Genomic DNA, 16,651 nt, shown 5'->3' with positions numbered 1-16,651 from the left:
GTTACAGGCCCCATCTTTCTCTGCATCACACGTGCATGACAGCCCCCAACTCTCTCCGCATCAGAGGTATGTGACAGCCCTCAGCTGTCTCCACATCACAGGTATGTCACAGCCAGTAGCTGTCTACGCATCACAGGTATGTCACAGCCCCTAGGTTTCTCCCCATCACGGGTGTTTAACCGTCCCCCTCTCTCTCCCTGTCACAGGTGTGTGACAGAACCCAGCGCTCTCCCCATCACAGGTGAGTGACAGGCCCTAGCTCTCTCCCCATCACAGGTGAGTGACAGCCCCAGCTCACTCCCCAACTCATGTAGGTGACAGCCCCCAGTTCTCTCCCCAATACAGGTATGTAATATCCCCCAGCTGTCTCCCCATCACAAGTGAGTGACAGCCCCCAGCTTTCTCCCCATCACAGGTATGTGACAGCGTCCAGCTCTCTCCCCATCGCAGGTGTTTCACAGTCCCCATCTCTCTCCCCTTCACAGGTATGTGACAGCACCCAGCTGTCTCCCCATTACAGGTGAGTGACAGCTCCAGCTCTCTCCCCATCACAGGTGTGTGAGAGCCCCCAGCTCTCTCCCCATCACAGGTGAGTGACAGCCCCCAGCTCTCTCCCCATCACAGCAGAGTGACAGCCCCCAGCTCTCTCCCCATCACAGGTGTGTGAGAGCCCCCAGGTCTCTCCCCATCACAGGTATGTGACAGCACACAGCTGTCTCAGCATGGCAGGTATGTGACAGTCCCCATCTCTCTCCCCATTACATGTGTGTGACAACCCCCTTGTTTCTCCCCATCAGAGGTGAGTAACGGCCCCCATATGTCTCTCCATCACAGGTATGTGATAGCCCCCAGCTCTCTCTGCATCTCAGGTGCCTGACAGCCCCCAACTCTCTCCCCATCATCGGTATGTGACAGCCCCTAGCTGTCTCCACATCACAGGTATGTGACTGCCCCCAGCTCTCTTCCCATTACAGGTATATGATAACCCTAGCTGTCTCCACATCACAGGTATGTGACAACGCCAAGCTCTCTCTCCATCACAGGTGTGTGACCGTCCAGAGCTGTCTCCATATCACAGGTGCGTGACAGCCCCCATCTCTCTCTCCTTCACAGGTGAGTGACAGCCCCCAGCTGTCTCCCCATCACAGGTGTGTGACAGCCCCCAGCTGTCTCCACATCACAAGTATGTGACAGCCCCCAGCTGTCTCCGCATCACAGGTGCCTGACATACCAATACACTCTCCCCGTCTCATGTATGTGATAGCCCCCAGTTGTCTCCACATCACAGGTACGTGAGAGCCTCCAGCTCTCTCCCCATCACAGGTGTTTGACAGTCCCCATCTCTCTCACCATCTCTGGTGTGTGACAGCCCCCAGCTCTCTCCCCATCACAGCAGATTGACAGCCCCCAGCTCTCTCCCCATCACAGGTGTGTGAGAGCCCCCAGCTCTCTCCCCATCACAGGTAAGTGACAGCCCCCATGTTTCTCCGCCACACAGGTGCCTGACAGGCCCCAGCTCTCTCCCTATCTCAGTTATGTGACAGCCCGCAGCTGTCTCCACATCTCACGTATGTGACTGCCCCCAGCTCTCTCCCCATCACAGGTGAGTGACATCCCCCAGGTGTCTCCCCATCACAGGTATGTGACGGCCCCCAGCACTCTCCCCAACACAGGTATGTGACAGCCTCCAGCTGTCTCTGCTTCACAGGTATGTGACATCCCCCAGCTCTCTCCCCATCACAGGTGTTTGACAGTCCCTAGCTCTCTCCCCATCACAGGTATGTTACAGCACCCAGCTGGTTCCCCATCAAAGGTATGTGACAGCCCCCATCTGTCTCCGCATCAGAGGTGCCTGACAGCCCCCAACTCTCTCCCCATCACCGGTATGTGACCGCCCCCAGCTGTCTCCACATCACAGGTATGTGACAGCCCGCAGCTGTTTTCACATCACAGGGGTATGACAGCCCCCAGCTCTCTCCCTATCAAATGTGTGTGCAAGCCCCCAGCTGTCTCCACGTCTCACGTATGTGACAGCCCCCAGCTCTCTCCCCATCACAGCTGAGTGACAGTCCCCAGCTCTCTCCCCATCACAGGTGTGTGAGAGCCCCCAGCTCTCTCCGTATCACAGGGGATTGACAGCCCGCAGCTCTCTCCCCATCACAGGTATGTGACAGACCCCAGATTTCTCTGCATCACAGGTGCCTGACAGGCTCAACTATCTCCACATCACATGTATGTGACAGCTCCCAGCTGTCTCACCATCACAGGTGTCTGACAGGCCCCAACTCTCTCCCCATAAAAGGTATGTGACAGCCCCCAGGTCTCTCCCCATCACAGGTATGTGACAGCCCCCAGCTTTCTCTGCATCACGGGTGCCTGTCATCCCCCTACTCTCTCCCCATCACAGGTATGTGACAGAACCCAGTTTTCTCCACATCACAGGTATGTGACAGCCTCCAGCTCTCTCCCCATCACAGGTGTTTGACAGTCCCCATCTCTCTCCCCATCACAGGTGTGTGACAGCCCCAAGCTCTCTCCGCATCACAGGTATGTGACAGTCCCCATCTCTCTCCCCATCACAGGTGAGTGACAGCCCCCAGCTCTCTGCCCATCACAGGTGTGTGACATAACCCAGCTCTCTCCCCATCACAGGTGAGTGACAGCCCCCAGCTCTCTCCCCATCGCAGGTGTCTGACAGCCCCCAAATCTCTCATCATCACAGGTGAGTGCCGACACCCAGCTCTCTCCCCATCACAGGTGAGTGCCAGGCCCCAGCACTCTCCCAATGACAGGTGTGTGAGAGACCCCAGCTGTCTCCGCATCACAGGTGCCTGACAGCCCCCAACTCTCTCCCAATCACAGGTATGTGACAGCCCGCAAGTATCTCCACAACACAAGTATGCGACAGCAACTAGCTGCCTCCACATCACAGGTATGTGACAGGCCCCAGCACTTCTCCATCAGAAGTGTTTGACAGTCCCCATCTCTTCCCCATCACAGGTGAGTGACAGCCCCAAGCTCTCTCCCCATCACAGGTGTGTGACATAACCCAGCTCTCTCCCCATCACAGGTAAGTGACAGCCCCCAGCTCTCTCCCCATCACAGGTGAGTGATAGCCCCCAGCTCTCTCCCCATCACAGGTGAGTGCCAGCCCCCAGCACTCTCCCAATGACAGGTGTGTGACAGACCCAGCTGTCTACACATCACAGGTAATGACAGCCACTAGCTGCCTCAGCATCCCAGGTATGTGACAGCCACAAGCACTCTCCCCATCACAGGTGTTTGACAGTCCGCATCTCTCTCCCCATCACAGGTGTGTGACAGAACCCAGCACTCTCCCCATCACAGGTGAGTGACATCCCCAAGCTCACTCCCCATCACAGGTGTGTGACAGCCCCCTGTTGTCTCCCCATCACATGTATGTGACAGCCCCCAGCTGTCTCCGCATCACAGGTGCCTGACAGCCCCCATCTATCTCCCAATCACAGGTATGTGACAGCCCCCAGCTGTCTCAACATCACAAGTATGTTACAGCAGCTAGCTGATTCCGCATCACAGATATGTGACAGGGCCCAGCACTTCCCCATCAGAAGTGTTTGACAGTCCCCATCTCTTTCCCCATCACAGGTGAGTGACAGCCCCAAGCTCTCTCCCTATCACACGTGTGTGACATCCCCCCGCTCTCTCCACATCACATGTGAGTGACAGCCCCCAGCTCTCTCCCCATCACAGGTGAGTGAGACAGCTCCCAGCTCTCTGCCCATCACAGGTGTGTGACAGCCCTCAGCTGTCTCCGCATTACAAGTATGTGACAATCCCCATCTCTTTCCCCATCACAGGTGAGTGACAGCCCCCAGCTCTCTCCCCATCACAGTTATGTGACAGCCCCCAGCTGTCTCCGCATCACAGGTGCCTGACAGGCCCCAACTCTCTCCACATCAGAGGTATGAGACAGCCCCAAGCTGTCTTCACATCACAGGTATGTGACAGCCCCCAGCTCTCTCCACATCACAGGTATGTGACATTCCCATCGCTCTCCCCATCACAGGTGTGTGACAGACGCCAGCTCTCTCCCCATCACAGGTGATTGACAGCCCCATGCTCTCTCCCTATCACAGGTGTCTGACAGCCCCCAGCTCTCTCCTCATCACTGGTGAGGGACATCCCACAGCTCTCTCCCCTTCACAGGTATGTGACAACCCCCATCTGTCTCCGCATAACAGGTGCCTGACAGCCCCCAACTCTCTCCCCATCACAGGTATATGAGAGCCCCCAGGTATCTCCACATCACAGGTATGTGAGAGCAACCAGCTGTCTCTGCATCACAGGTATGTGACAGACCCCAGCTCTCTTTCCATCACAGGTGAGTGACAGCCCCCAACTCTGTCCCAATCACAGGTATGTGACAGCCCCTGGCTGTCTCCACATCACAAGTACGTGACAGCAAATAACTGACTCCGCATCACAGATATGTGACAGGCCGCAGCACTCTCCCCATCAGAAGTGTTTGACAGTCCCCATCTCTTTTCCCAACACAGGTGAGTGACAGCCCCAAGCTCTCTCCCCATCACAGGTGTATGACATCTCCCAGCTCTCTCCCCATCACAGATGAGTGACAGCCCCCAGCTCTCTCCCCATCACAGGTGAGTGAGACAGCCCCCAGCTCTCTGCCCATCACAGGTGTGTGACAGCCCTAAGCTGTCTCAGCATTACAAGTACGTGACAATCCCCATCTCTTTCCCCATCACAGGTGTGTGACGACCCCCAGCTCTCTCCCCATCACAGGTGAGTGACAGCCCCAAGCTCTCTCCCCATCACAGTTATGTGACAGCCCCCAGCTGTCTCCGCATCACAGGTGCCTGACAGGCCCTAACTCTCTCCATATCACAGGTATGAGACAGCCCCAAGCTGTCTTCACATCACAGGTATGTGACAGCCCCCAGCTGTCTCCACATCACAGGTATGTGACAGTCCCCATTTCTCTCCCCATCACAGGTGTGTGACAGACGCCAGCTCTCTCCCCATCACAGGTTAGTGACAGCCCCAAGCTCTCTCCCCATCACAGGTGTCTGACAACCCCCAGCTGTCTCCACATCACTGGTGAGTGACATCCCCCAGCTCTCTCCCCTTCACAGGTATGTGACAACCCCCATCTGTCTCCGCATCACAGGTGCCTGACAGCCCCCAACTCTCTCCCCATCACAGGTATGTTAGAGCCCCCAGGTGTCTCCACATCACAGGTATGTGAGAGCAACCAGCTGTCTCTGCATCACAGGTATGTGACAGCCACCAGCTCTATTTCCATCACAGGTGAGTGACAGCCCCCAGCTCTCTCCCAATCACAGGTATGTGACAGCCCCCAGCTGTCTCTGCATCACAGGTGCCTGACAGCCCCCATCTCTCTCCCCATCCCAGGTATGTGACAGCCCACAGCTGTCTCCGCATCACAGGTGTTTGACAGTCCCCTTCTCTCTCCCCATCACAGGTGTGTGACATAACCCAACACTCTCCCCATCACAGTTAAGTTACAGCCCCCAGCTCTCTACCCATCACAGGTGTGTCAAGCCCCCAGCTCTCTTCCCAGCACAGGTGAGTGAGAGCCCCCAGCTCTCTCCCCATCACAGGTATGTGACAGCCCCCAGCTGTCTCCAAATCACAGGTGCCTGACAGGCCCCAACTCTCTCCCCATCACAGGTATGTGACAGCCCCCAGCTGTCTCCACATCACAGGTATGTGACAGCCCCCAGCTGTCTCGACATCACAGGTATGTGACAGTACCCATCTTTCTCCCTATAACACGTGTGTGACAGTCGCCAGCTTTCTCTCCATCACAGTTGAGTGACAGCCCCCAGCTCTCTCCCCATCACAGGTGTGTGACAGCCCCCAGCTCTCTCCCCATCAGAGCTGTTTAACCGTCCCCATCACTCTCTCCATCACAGATGTGTCACCGCCCCCAGCTCTCTCCCCATCCCAGGTGAGTGACAGCCCACAGCTCTCTCCCCATTCCAGGTGTGTGACAGCCCCGAGCTCTCTCCCCATAACAGGTGAGTGACAGCCCCCAGCTCTCTCCCCATTAAAGGATGTGACATCCCCCAGCTGTCTCCGCATTACAGGTGCCCGACAGCCCCCAACTCTCTCCCCATCACAGGTATGTGACAGCCCCTAGCTTTCTCCACATCACACGTTCCTGATAGCCCCAAACTCTCGCCCCATCACAGGTATGTGACAGCCCCAAGCTGTCTCCTCATCACAGGTATGAGACAGCAACCAGTAGTCTCCGCATCAAAGGAATGTGACAGCCCACATCCCTCTCCCCATCACAGGTGCTTGACGGTCCACATCTCTCTCCCCATCGCAGGTGTGTGACAGCCGACAGCACTCTCCCAATCACAGGTGAGTGACAGCCCCCAACTCTCTCCCCACCACAGGTATGTGACAGCCCCCAGCTGTCTCCACATCACAGGTATGTCTGAGCCCCCAACTCTCTCCCCATCACAGGTGTTTGACAGTCCCCATATCTCTCCCCATCACAGGTATGTGACAGCCCCCAGCTGTCTCCGAATCACAGGTGCCTGATAGCCCCCAACTCTCTCCCAATCACAGGTATGTGACAGCACGCAGCTGTCTCCAGAACACTAATATGTGACAGCAGCTAGCTGACTCCGCATCACAGGTATGTGACAGGCCCCAGCACTTCCCCATCAGAAGGGTTTGACAGTCCCCATCTCTTTCCCCATCACAGGTGTGTGCTATCCCCCAGCTCTCTCCCCATCACAGGTAAGTGACAGACCCCAGCTCTCTACCCATCACAGCTGTGTGAAGACCCCAGCTCTCTCCCCTTCACAGGTGAGTGACAGCCCCCAGCTCTCTCCTCATCACTGGTGAGTGACAGCCCCCAGCTCTCTCCCCATCACAGTTATGTGATAGCCCCCAGCTGTCTCCACATCACAGGTATGTGACAGCCCCCAGCTGTCTCCACATCACAGGTATGTGACAGTACCCATCTTTCTCCCTATCACAGGTGTGTGACAGACGCCCGCTTTCTCCCCATGACAAGTGAGTGACAGCCCCAAGCTCTCTCCCCGTCACAGGTGTGTGAGAGCCCCCAGCTCTTTCCCCAGCACAGGGGAGTGACAGCCCACAGCTCTCTCCCCATCACGGGTGCGTGACAGCCCCCAGCTCTCTCCCCATCACAAGTGAGTGACAGCCCCCAGCTCTCTCCCCATCACAGGTATATTACAGCCCTCAGCTCTCTCCTCATCCCTGGTGAGTGACAGCCCCCAGCTCTCTCCCCTTCACAGGTATGTGACAACCCCCAGTTGTCTCAGCATCACAGGTGCCTGACCGCCCCCAACTCTCTCCCCATCACAGGTATGTGACAGCCCCCTGGTGTCTCCGCATCTCAGGTATGTGACAGCCCCCAGCTCTCTCTCCATCAGAGGTGTTTGACAGTCCCCATCTCTTCCCCATCACAGGTGAGTGACAGCCCCAAGCTCTCTCCCCATCACAGGTGTGTGACATAACCCAGCTCTCTCCCCATCACAGGTAAGTGACAGCCCCCAGCTCACTCCCCATCACAGGTGTGTGACATAACCCAGCTCTCTCCCCATCACAGGTAAGTGACAGCCCCCAGCTCACTCCCCATCACAGGTGAGTGACAGCCCCCAGCTCTCTCCCCATCACAGGTGTCTGACAGCCCCCAACTCTCTCGCCATCACAGGTGAGTGAAGGCACCCAGCTCTCTCCCCATCACAGGTGTGTGCCAGCCCCCTGCACTCTCCCAATGACAGGTGTGTGACAGACCCCAGCTGTCTACACATCACAGGTATATGACAGCCACTAGCTGTCTCAGCGTCCCAGGTATGTGACAGCCACAAGCACTCTCCCCATGAGAGGTGTTTGACAGTCCCCATCTCTCTCCCCATCACAGGTGTGTGACAGAACCCAGCACTCTCCCCATCACAGGTGAGTGACATCCCCAAGCTCTCTCCCCATCACTGGTGTGTGACAGCCCCCAATTGTCTCCCCATCACAGGTATGTGACAGCCCCCAGCTGTCTCCGCATCACAAGTATGTGACAGCAGCTAGCTGATTGTGCATCACAGGTATTTGACAGGGCCCAGCACTTCCCCATCAGAAGTGTTTGACAGCCCCCATCTCTTTCCCCATCACAGGTGTGTGACATCCCCCAGCTCTCTCCCCATCACAGGTGAGTGACAGCCCCCAGCTCTCTCCCCATCACACGTATGTGACAGCCCCCAGCTGTCTCTGCATCAGAAGTGCCTGACAGCCCCCAACTCCCTCCCAATCACAGGTATGAGACAGACCCAAGCTGTCTTCACATCACAGGTATTTGACAGGCCCCAGCTGTCTCCACATCACAGGTATATGACTGTCCCCATCTCTCTCCCCATCACAGGTGTGTGACAGACGCCAGCTCTCTCACAATCACAGGTGAGTGACACCCCCAAGCTCTCTCCCCATCACAGGTGTCTGACAGCCCCCAGCTCTCTCCTCGTCACTGGTGAGTGACAGCCCCCAGCTCTCTCCCCGTCACAGGTATGTGACAACCCCCATCTGTCTCCGCATCACAGGTGCCTGACAGCCCCCAACTCTCTCCCCATCACAGGTATGTGACAGTCACCAGGTGTCTCCACATCACAGTTATGTGACAGCAACCAGCTGTTTCCGCATCACAGGTATGTGACTGCCCCCAGCTCTCTCTCCATCACAGGTGAGTGACAGCCGCTGGCTCTCTTCCAATCACAGGTATGTGACAGCCCCCATCGCTCTCCTCATTACAGGTGTGTGACAGAACCCAGCACTCTCCCCATCACAGGTGAGTGACATCCCCAAGTTATCTCCCCATCACAGGTGTGTGACAGTCCCCATCTCTCTCCCCATTACAGGTGTGTGACAGCCCCCAGCTCTCTCCCATTCACAGGTGAGTGACAGCCCGCAGCTCTCTCCCCATCACATGTGTGTGACAGCCCCCAGCTCTCTCCGCATCACAAGTGTGTGACAGCCCCCAGCTCTCTCCCCATCACACTTATCTGACAGCCCCCAGCTGTCTCCGCATCACAGGTGCCTGATAGCCCCAAACTCTCTCCCAATCACAGGTATTTGACATCCCGCAGCTGTCTCCACAACACAAGTATGTGACAGCAACTAGCTGACTACGCATCACAGGTATGTTACAGGCCCCAGCACTTCCCCAAGAGAAGTGTTTGACACTCCCCATCTCTTTCCCCATCACAGGTGAGTGACAGCCCCAAGCTCTCTCCGCATCACACTTACCTGACAGCCCCCAGCCGTCTCCACATCACAGGTATGTGACTGCCCCCAGCTGTCTCGCCATCACAGGTATGTGACAGCCCCCAGCTGTCTTCCTGTCACAGGGGTGTGACAGCCCCCAGCTCTCTCCCTATCACAGGTGTGTGACAGCCCCCCTTCTCTTCTGGCCACCCCTCCCCCATTTGGCCACAGCCTCCTCCTTCCCGATGCCCCACAAAATCCTCACATCTATTCACTTTACCCTGGGAACCAAACTTCCCCAATGTAAGGCATAGTCACAGCCAAGCCTTGTTCTCGAGAACAGAGGGTTCGCTAGGCTGCTAAGCTCCGTGCTCTTCTACAGAACATATCTTCCATGGATTCTGTCTCTACATGGCTTTGTGTCCTTGATCCTGTCACTAGATCCCTTAGGATCTCAGACCGCTGACCTACAAAACTAGAGCAGACCCAATGCCCTCTAAAGCCCCTTCTATTTCTGAGACCATGATTCTATGTGTTTTCTCCACAGTAGTCTCCCGCGGTCCTCTCTGTGACCCTTTTGTGTACCGTGTGAAGGTTCAGGGTCATACAGGTGTTCTGTTGTTCCTCCCTCTGCATCTTCAGGTGAGGCCACACACCTGTGTCTTGTCGACACCTCCCCCGAAAGGTTTCACTGTATTTGTCCTCTCCTATATGAAGGTCATGAATGAATCACCAATCCCCAAATTCCCTGGCAAATGCCGGTGCTATCAGACAGAGCCTGTGAAAACAGCCTAAATCAAGCCTGTCCTTTGCAGAAGAGATTTCCGACTTCACCATGCAGATTGCGGAAATGAGCAAGAATCTTCAGGAATTGGAGAAGACCAGGAAGCAAGTGCAGCAAGAAAAGTCGGACCTCCAGGCTGCCCTGGAAGAGGTGGAGGCAGGTGTCTGGAATGTGAAGGAGGGCGGGGCGCTGAGGAAGGGGACTAGACCACCCCCAGGGGCCCTTCCTGCAGGAGGCACAGGGGCTCCAATGGGAAGAATCCAGCCCCACCCCCGCCCTGGGGGGGACCAGCTGCTCTCTGCTGCCTCGCCTCATGAGTGTTCTCTAGTCCATCGTATTTCTCCTATTGAATAAATAAACTTGTTCATTATGTCCTCAACGTCTTCCTCTCAGAAAGCAAGAATGCAATCACCAAACATCCTGAGAGCCAGCTCAGAATCCCTTAGTTTTAACAGAGAGTTATACATGGTCATCTTTGGCTGCTGGGAATTCTGTGTGGTCCAAAGAGTGCAGGATCCTGATGCTATCACCAGCTGTGGCCAGTGAGGGGCGGATGCTTAAGAGGGTCTAGGGAAATTTGCACTATGCAGGATAACAGGAGAGCAATTCCTCTTTCTCTGTCTTTTTTGAGCAGAGGTTGGCTCCTGACTTATGGTCACTATTTAAAAAGACACAGTAGTCAAAATTTTTTACTAATTGAAAATGATGCTCTGTCCTCCTCAAGACATAAGATTGTTAACAACAAAGCTTCAGTTCTAGTTTCATTACTAGTAACAATTTGGGAGAAAACTGTTTGACCTTTTTGAGTACTGTTCTATTTATTTGTAAAATGAGCCTAATAATATCCTTTTTATCATAATGGGGGTGAAAAACCTCATTCAAGAAGGTCGCTGCCCCCGGCAATCCCAATCACTCCTTTATTTTTATCAGGGTTCCTTGAAGCATGAAGAGGGCAAGATTTTGCGTGTCCAGCTAGAGTTGAACCAGCTGAAATCTGAGCTTCACCGCAAGATCACGGAGAAGGAAGAAGAAATCGAGCAGCTGAAAAGAAACAGCCAGCGGGCAGCAAAGGCCATGCAAAGCGTGCTGGATGCTGAGATCCAGAGCCGGAATGTTGCTCTGAGGCTGAAGAAGAAGATGGAGAGAGACCTCAGTGAGATGGAGATTCAGCTGGGCCACTCCAACCGCCAGGTGGCAGAGACCCAGAAACACCTGTGCTCAGTCCAGAGCCAGCTCAAGGTGAGTGCACGGCCCCTGGAGGACCTGGCGGGACCTCAGCCTGCCCTGGGCTCCGGTCTCACCCCCGGTTTCTCGTGAAGGGCTCCCAGCTGCATCTGGATGACGCCCTGAGGAGCAACGAGGACCTCAAGGAGCAGCTGGCCCTCGTGGAGCACAGGAATGGCCTCTCGCTGGAGGAGCCGGAGGAGAGGAAGGTGGCCCTGGCGCGGACGGAGCGCACCTGCAAGCTGGCGGAGCACGAGCTGCTGGAGGCCAGCGACCGCGTGCAGCTCCTTCACCCCCACGTGTGTCCGTCCTCACTCCACTCTGGGTCCACCGTGGAGGCAGGCACGACCCAGGCTTGATGGAGAGGAGTTCCCACCGCTCCTTCCAGGCTAGTGGTCAAGACAAACTTTCATTAGGCCTAGTTCTTGGAATAACTTGGTCTCTAGATGGACAGATTGCTGAACTTTCTTTTATCTGAAGATAAAAGATCATGGGGAAATCAGAGCAAGGCATGACAAATTATTGCATAAAAGGGCTGGAAAAGGCTTCACAGAGGCAGTAACATTTAAGGTGCAAGCTTAGAAAATTAGGATTATCTTTTGAAATAATTACTTTTAGTAAAGTTAAAGAATTCCTTGTTTCATTTTTTATTTTTTTGGACCACACCACATGGCATACGGGATCTTAGTTCCCCAACCAGGGATCGAACCCGCGCCCTGCGCGGTGGAAACACAAAGCCCTAATCACTGGACCGCCAGGGAATTCCCCCCAAATTCCTTGCTTTAAAAACTATTTTTTGAATTAGCCAAAAAACTAGAAAAATACCAACCATATTGTTAGCATTTTGGAATCTCCTATTCTAGGCTCTTGTTTCTATGATATTTTCTGTAAACGTGATCAATCCTTTTACAACTTTTTTTTCATTTAACAACGTGTTGTGAACATATTTCTATATTTTAAAATAGTTTTCTATGATACAGTTTTTTAATGGCAGAAAAGCAGTCCATTTTAGTTGTCTATTATGGCACATTTATTTAATCAGTCTTCTACGGTTGGATATTTTTAGACTGTTCCCAATAAAAATGTTTATGATTAGAAGATTGTATGACTAACTTCTTCATAACTAAATTTTCACATATATCCATGATTACTATTTCCTTAATATTCCTAAAAGTAAGTAAATTCCTGGAAGTATATATTCATGGTCAAAACAGCAAAGACATTTATGATATGTTGTAAACTGTTCTTTAACAAAGTTGCCCCAATTTTCACTCCCATGGGGAAAATAAGTGAGAGTGCTTAGCTATTATTTTTTTTAATCTTCACCGATTTTATGGTTGAAAATGCCTCATTTTAAAAATTCTTATTTCTTTGATTACTAATGAGGTGGAACATTTTGTCGTATTTGTTGGCTATTTGTATTTCTTCTGGTGTGTCTTAGCTATTTGTACTTTTGCCCTTTTTTCTTAATGATTTGTCTTTTTTACATATTAAGGAAGGAAATATTTTTTCAGTAATGCACATTGCAAATGTTTTCTCGTTTGTCATCATCCTAACAACTCTGCACAATGTTTTGATCATGAGAATTATTTTTCATTTCACATAGTTATGTCAACTATTTCCTTGTTCCAGCACCTTTAAATAATTTATCCTTCCTCAAATATTTGAATGTCCACATTTATCATTTACTCACTTCTTTTATGTACAATTCTCGGGCCTATTTTGGGATATCTGTCCTATCAAAAATGAAAGTCTTTTTAATTTTTTTTCACCTGTGTGAAAAATAAGAAATGGAACGTTCTCAAGCTTGACTTCTTTCCCCACCCAACCCTCTCCCTTCCAATCGTTGTAAGTGTCCAAATGTAGCCCGAACCTCTTATCTAATTTTTCTTGTAGAACACGTGCCTGATAAATACCAAGAAAAAACTGGAAGCTGACATAGCCCAATGCCAGGCAGAGGTGGAGAAGTCTATCCAGGAGTCCAAAAATGCAGAGGAGAAGGCCAAGAAGGCCGTCACGGATGTGCGCTCCATTCTTTCTTATCAGAGATGCTGTCTGGAGATAAGAAAGGGGCTTCTACGCCGCCCCTTTGGGACCTGCAAGTAGGTTTCCTGTCCTCACCCCTGCATTCAGTCAGTGGTGGCTTCCCGGAGAGACGGAAGGAGACGGAGCCTCAGCAGAGGCAAAGTGGGAGGGGAACCATGCAGCATCAGTGGTGGCTGCGGTAAGGAGGAAAGCATCAGCGTGCCTAGTGCCAGCCTCACAGCACCCTCCGTGTGCCCGCATAGGAGGGGTGGGTGGCCCACTGATGCCTCTTGTGAACTTAACCAGGCGGCCATGATGACCGAGGAGCTGACAGAGAAGGAGCAGGACACCAGCGCCCACCTGGAGCGGACGAAGAAGAACCTGGAGCAGACGGTGAAGGACCTGCAGCACCGCCTGGACGAGGCTGAGCAGCTGGCCCTGAAGGGCGGCAAGAAGCACATCCAGAAGCTGGAGGCCAGGGTGGGTCTCTCAATCTCTCTGAATCCGGGAAGTGAAAACGGCACTCCCTGATCCTTCTCTCTTCTTGTATATTGACTCCCATCCTTATCCTGTGGCTGGGACAGCCACCCAATATCGTCAGTAGGTCCTGAGTTAATTAACATCCCCCAAGAGTGACTATATAAGTATCTTTCTTGATTGTAGGTACGTGAGCTTGAAGGAGAGGTTGAAAGTGAGCAGAAAACGTAATGCTGAGGCTGTTAAAGGTTTGCGGAAACACGAGAGAAGAGTAAAGGAACTCACCTACCAGGTAAGGGGAAGAGCTTTCTAGAATATCCAGACTTCCTGCACAAAGGGAAATTGAAAACCTGGTGACTATGTGGTACTCACAAATAGCTACATGTTAACTTGTTGTACATAAGGGGCAAATGACACAATCACCTATCACAGACCCTTTCCTAAGCTAGGAAAATCAGGAAGGCCTTTAGAAAATCGTGTAAGTGAGGAAAGAATACAGGTTTCAAAGACAGATAAACTGGTGTTAGTCCTACTTTGGCCTCTTACTTTGTAAACTCGGATAGGTTACCTAACACTCTCAACCTTAATTCATCACCTGTAAAATAGAATAAAAACATCTACTCACCAGAGTAGGGAGGTAAGGATTAGAGACGCGTATAACTCTCCAATATAGTGCCTGCGCACAGTGGACATTTAACAAGAGTGGCTACTGTTAATACTATGAAGGAAACCTCAGAGTTGACCACATTTACCCCAGGCCCACCTGCCATCATATCAAAGTGATTTACTTCACCACCTGTAGTGGGCTGATTTTGTTGGATTCAATGCAGACCATTTTTTTCAAACTTCCAGACTGAGGAAGACCGCAAGAATGTTCTCAGGCTGCAAGACCTGGTAGATAAATTACAGGCAAAGGTGAAATCATATAAGAGACAAGCTGAGGAGGCTGTAAGTATCTTTAAGCCCTTGAGGGAAGAAGGAAACTTCGTTGGGGGTAGAAAGTATATTAAGAGAATGTGTTAATGAGAAAGAAAGAGACCAAGTAAGAATATGTCATTCTTATTTTAAGAGAGATGATATAAATATGAATTTACCCCCAAATCCTAATTATAGAATAAGACCTCAAGACGAGATATTTTTATTATTAAGCAATTTGTAGGGATTGGGGGAAAAAAAGAAAATTCCAAATAACCCACCTTACTTGATAGCTGCAAAGAATATCCAGCAGAAAATCTAACACCATGATAAATATTCCTCTCCCTCTAGAAATGCACAAAATCAATTGTTCCCAAAAGCCAAACAGAAATCTTTTACCCCAGCTGACTCCTTCCCTCACTACCACTGTCATCAGCAGGGACTTATCCCTGCACATTCGCTGTAGCAAATTAGGATGTGTTGGAAGATTCTCCAGCTTCACTTTTCCTGGTTGTTCCCCACTCTTCCAGACACAATGTAGTGGGTAAGAGGTAAGAAAAGGGAACACGAAAGGGAGAGGCACGAATGGTAGTAAGTGCAACCAACAAAGGGCATACTTTCTTCCTATCCCCATCCCCCCACCCGCAGCGTCTCTGTATACCAGAGTCAAAATATATGGCAAAAACATTTCAACTGGGATTTTCCCGAAGTTAGAATTTGACCTTACATTTACTGTCTAACCTCTGTGAGCGAGCGCACGTGGGTCTCTTCCTCCTTTCCACTCAGTCCATACATCGTAAATAGACTTCACGTATACATGGGTTTGACATAATGAGCTCGTCTCTTCCATTTCAAAACTATTTCTTCTTTCATTCTTTAGAGTAAAAAATGTAATTGAAGTTACAAGTTCTGTCTGGATTTGAAATCAGATATGACAAACAAACCGTAAGAAGGAAATATCTGAGTTGAGGAAATAATCCTGTTTGTGACAAGTGCAATGAGAACCACAAAGTCTAACTCTCACAACTTTATTCTTAGGAGGAGCAATCCAATGCTAATCTTGCCAAATTCCACAAGCTCCAGCAGGAGCTGGAGGAGGCCGAGGAACGGGCTGACATTGCCCAGTCCCAGGTCAACAAGCTGCGGGTGAAGAGCCGGGAGATTCACACACAAGTCAGTGCAGAGTGAACACATCTGCCTGATGCTGCCAAGGGGCTGAAGAAATGCACAACATGTGCTATTTTGGGTCACTTGCTTTGTGAAGTTTTTCTCTTCATGTTGAATAAATAAAAACTACAGTGAACTGATAAACTGAACCAGACTCATTTACTTCCAAAATTACTTATTCTCAAACACAGTTCTCACCTAGCTATTATTATTCTAACATTATATATGGCTTTGTGGAACATTCAATATCTGTACCTCCCTCACCACCCCGCATCCCCGTTCCCATCTCCAGCTCCACCACACACACACACAATTACCTTTTACTGGACTTAATTTTATTAAATCTCTCTAGACCGTTACAAATGACTAAGGAAACCACTCACTGAGGTTACCCCTTCAGACAGGACACACTCATGCACCCACTCCACAGTTGGTTACTGAGCATCTACTATGCGCCGGGCACTGCTCTCAGTACTATGGGAATAGCAGTGAAAAAAGCATAGTTCCCTCCTTCTGGGAACTTATATTCTGCAAGGAAAGAAAGGCAGTCAACAAATAAGAAGCTGTGTCTACTATATTTAAAATAGATAATCAACAAGAACCTAGTGTATAGCACAGGGAACTCGGCTCAGTATTCTGTAATAACCTAAACGGGAAAAGAATTTGAAAAAGAATGGATACTTGTATGGGTATAAATGAATCACTCTGCTGTACACCTGTAACTAACACATCATTGTTAATCAACTACACTCCAACATAAAATTTTTGTAAAAAGATCTACAAAAAAAATAACCTGTGTAATGT

The 16,651-nt window shown here is 51.3% G+C and overlaps 1 protein-coding gene across 1 annotated transcript; it reads left to right on the top strand.

The window, feature by feature from the left end:
• Positions 1-485: 485 nt before the first annotated feature.
• On the top strand, positions 486-15,868 carry LOC137757695 (myosin heavy chain, skeletal muscle-like; the record flags this gene model as incomplete). The annotated part of the gene is given in 15 exon segments (XM_068534313.1): positions 486-520; positions 2,688-2,757; positions 5,870-5,974; positions 6,080-6,148; positions 7,302-7,371; positions 7,440-7,475; positions 10,071-10,195; positions 10,970-11,278; positions 11,359-11,562; positions 13,160-13,285; positions 13,595-13,768; positions 13,952-13,987; positions 13,989-14,057; positions 14,618-14,713; positions 15,719-15,868. Coding segments are annotated over 15 exon segments (1,674 nt in total), but the record flags the coding sequence as incomplete, so codon positions are not given.
• Positions 15,869-16,651: the final 783 nt, after the last annotated feature.

The sequence above is a fragment of the Eschrichtius robustus genome, unplaced genomic scaffold, assembly GCF_028021215.1.
Source record: "Eschrichtius robustus isolate mEscRob2 unplaced genomic scaffold, mEscRob2.pri scaffold_26, whole genome shotgun sequence".
NCBI lineage: Eukaryota > Metazoa > Chordata > Mammalia > Artiodactyla > Eschrichtiidae > Eschrichtius > Eschrichtius robustus.
Note: the sequence above shows the minus strand (reverse complement) of the source record. Positions and strands in the feature narration are given on the sequence as shown.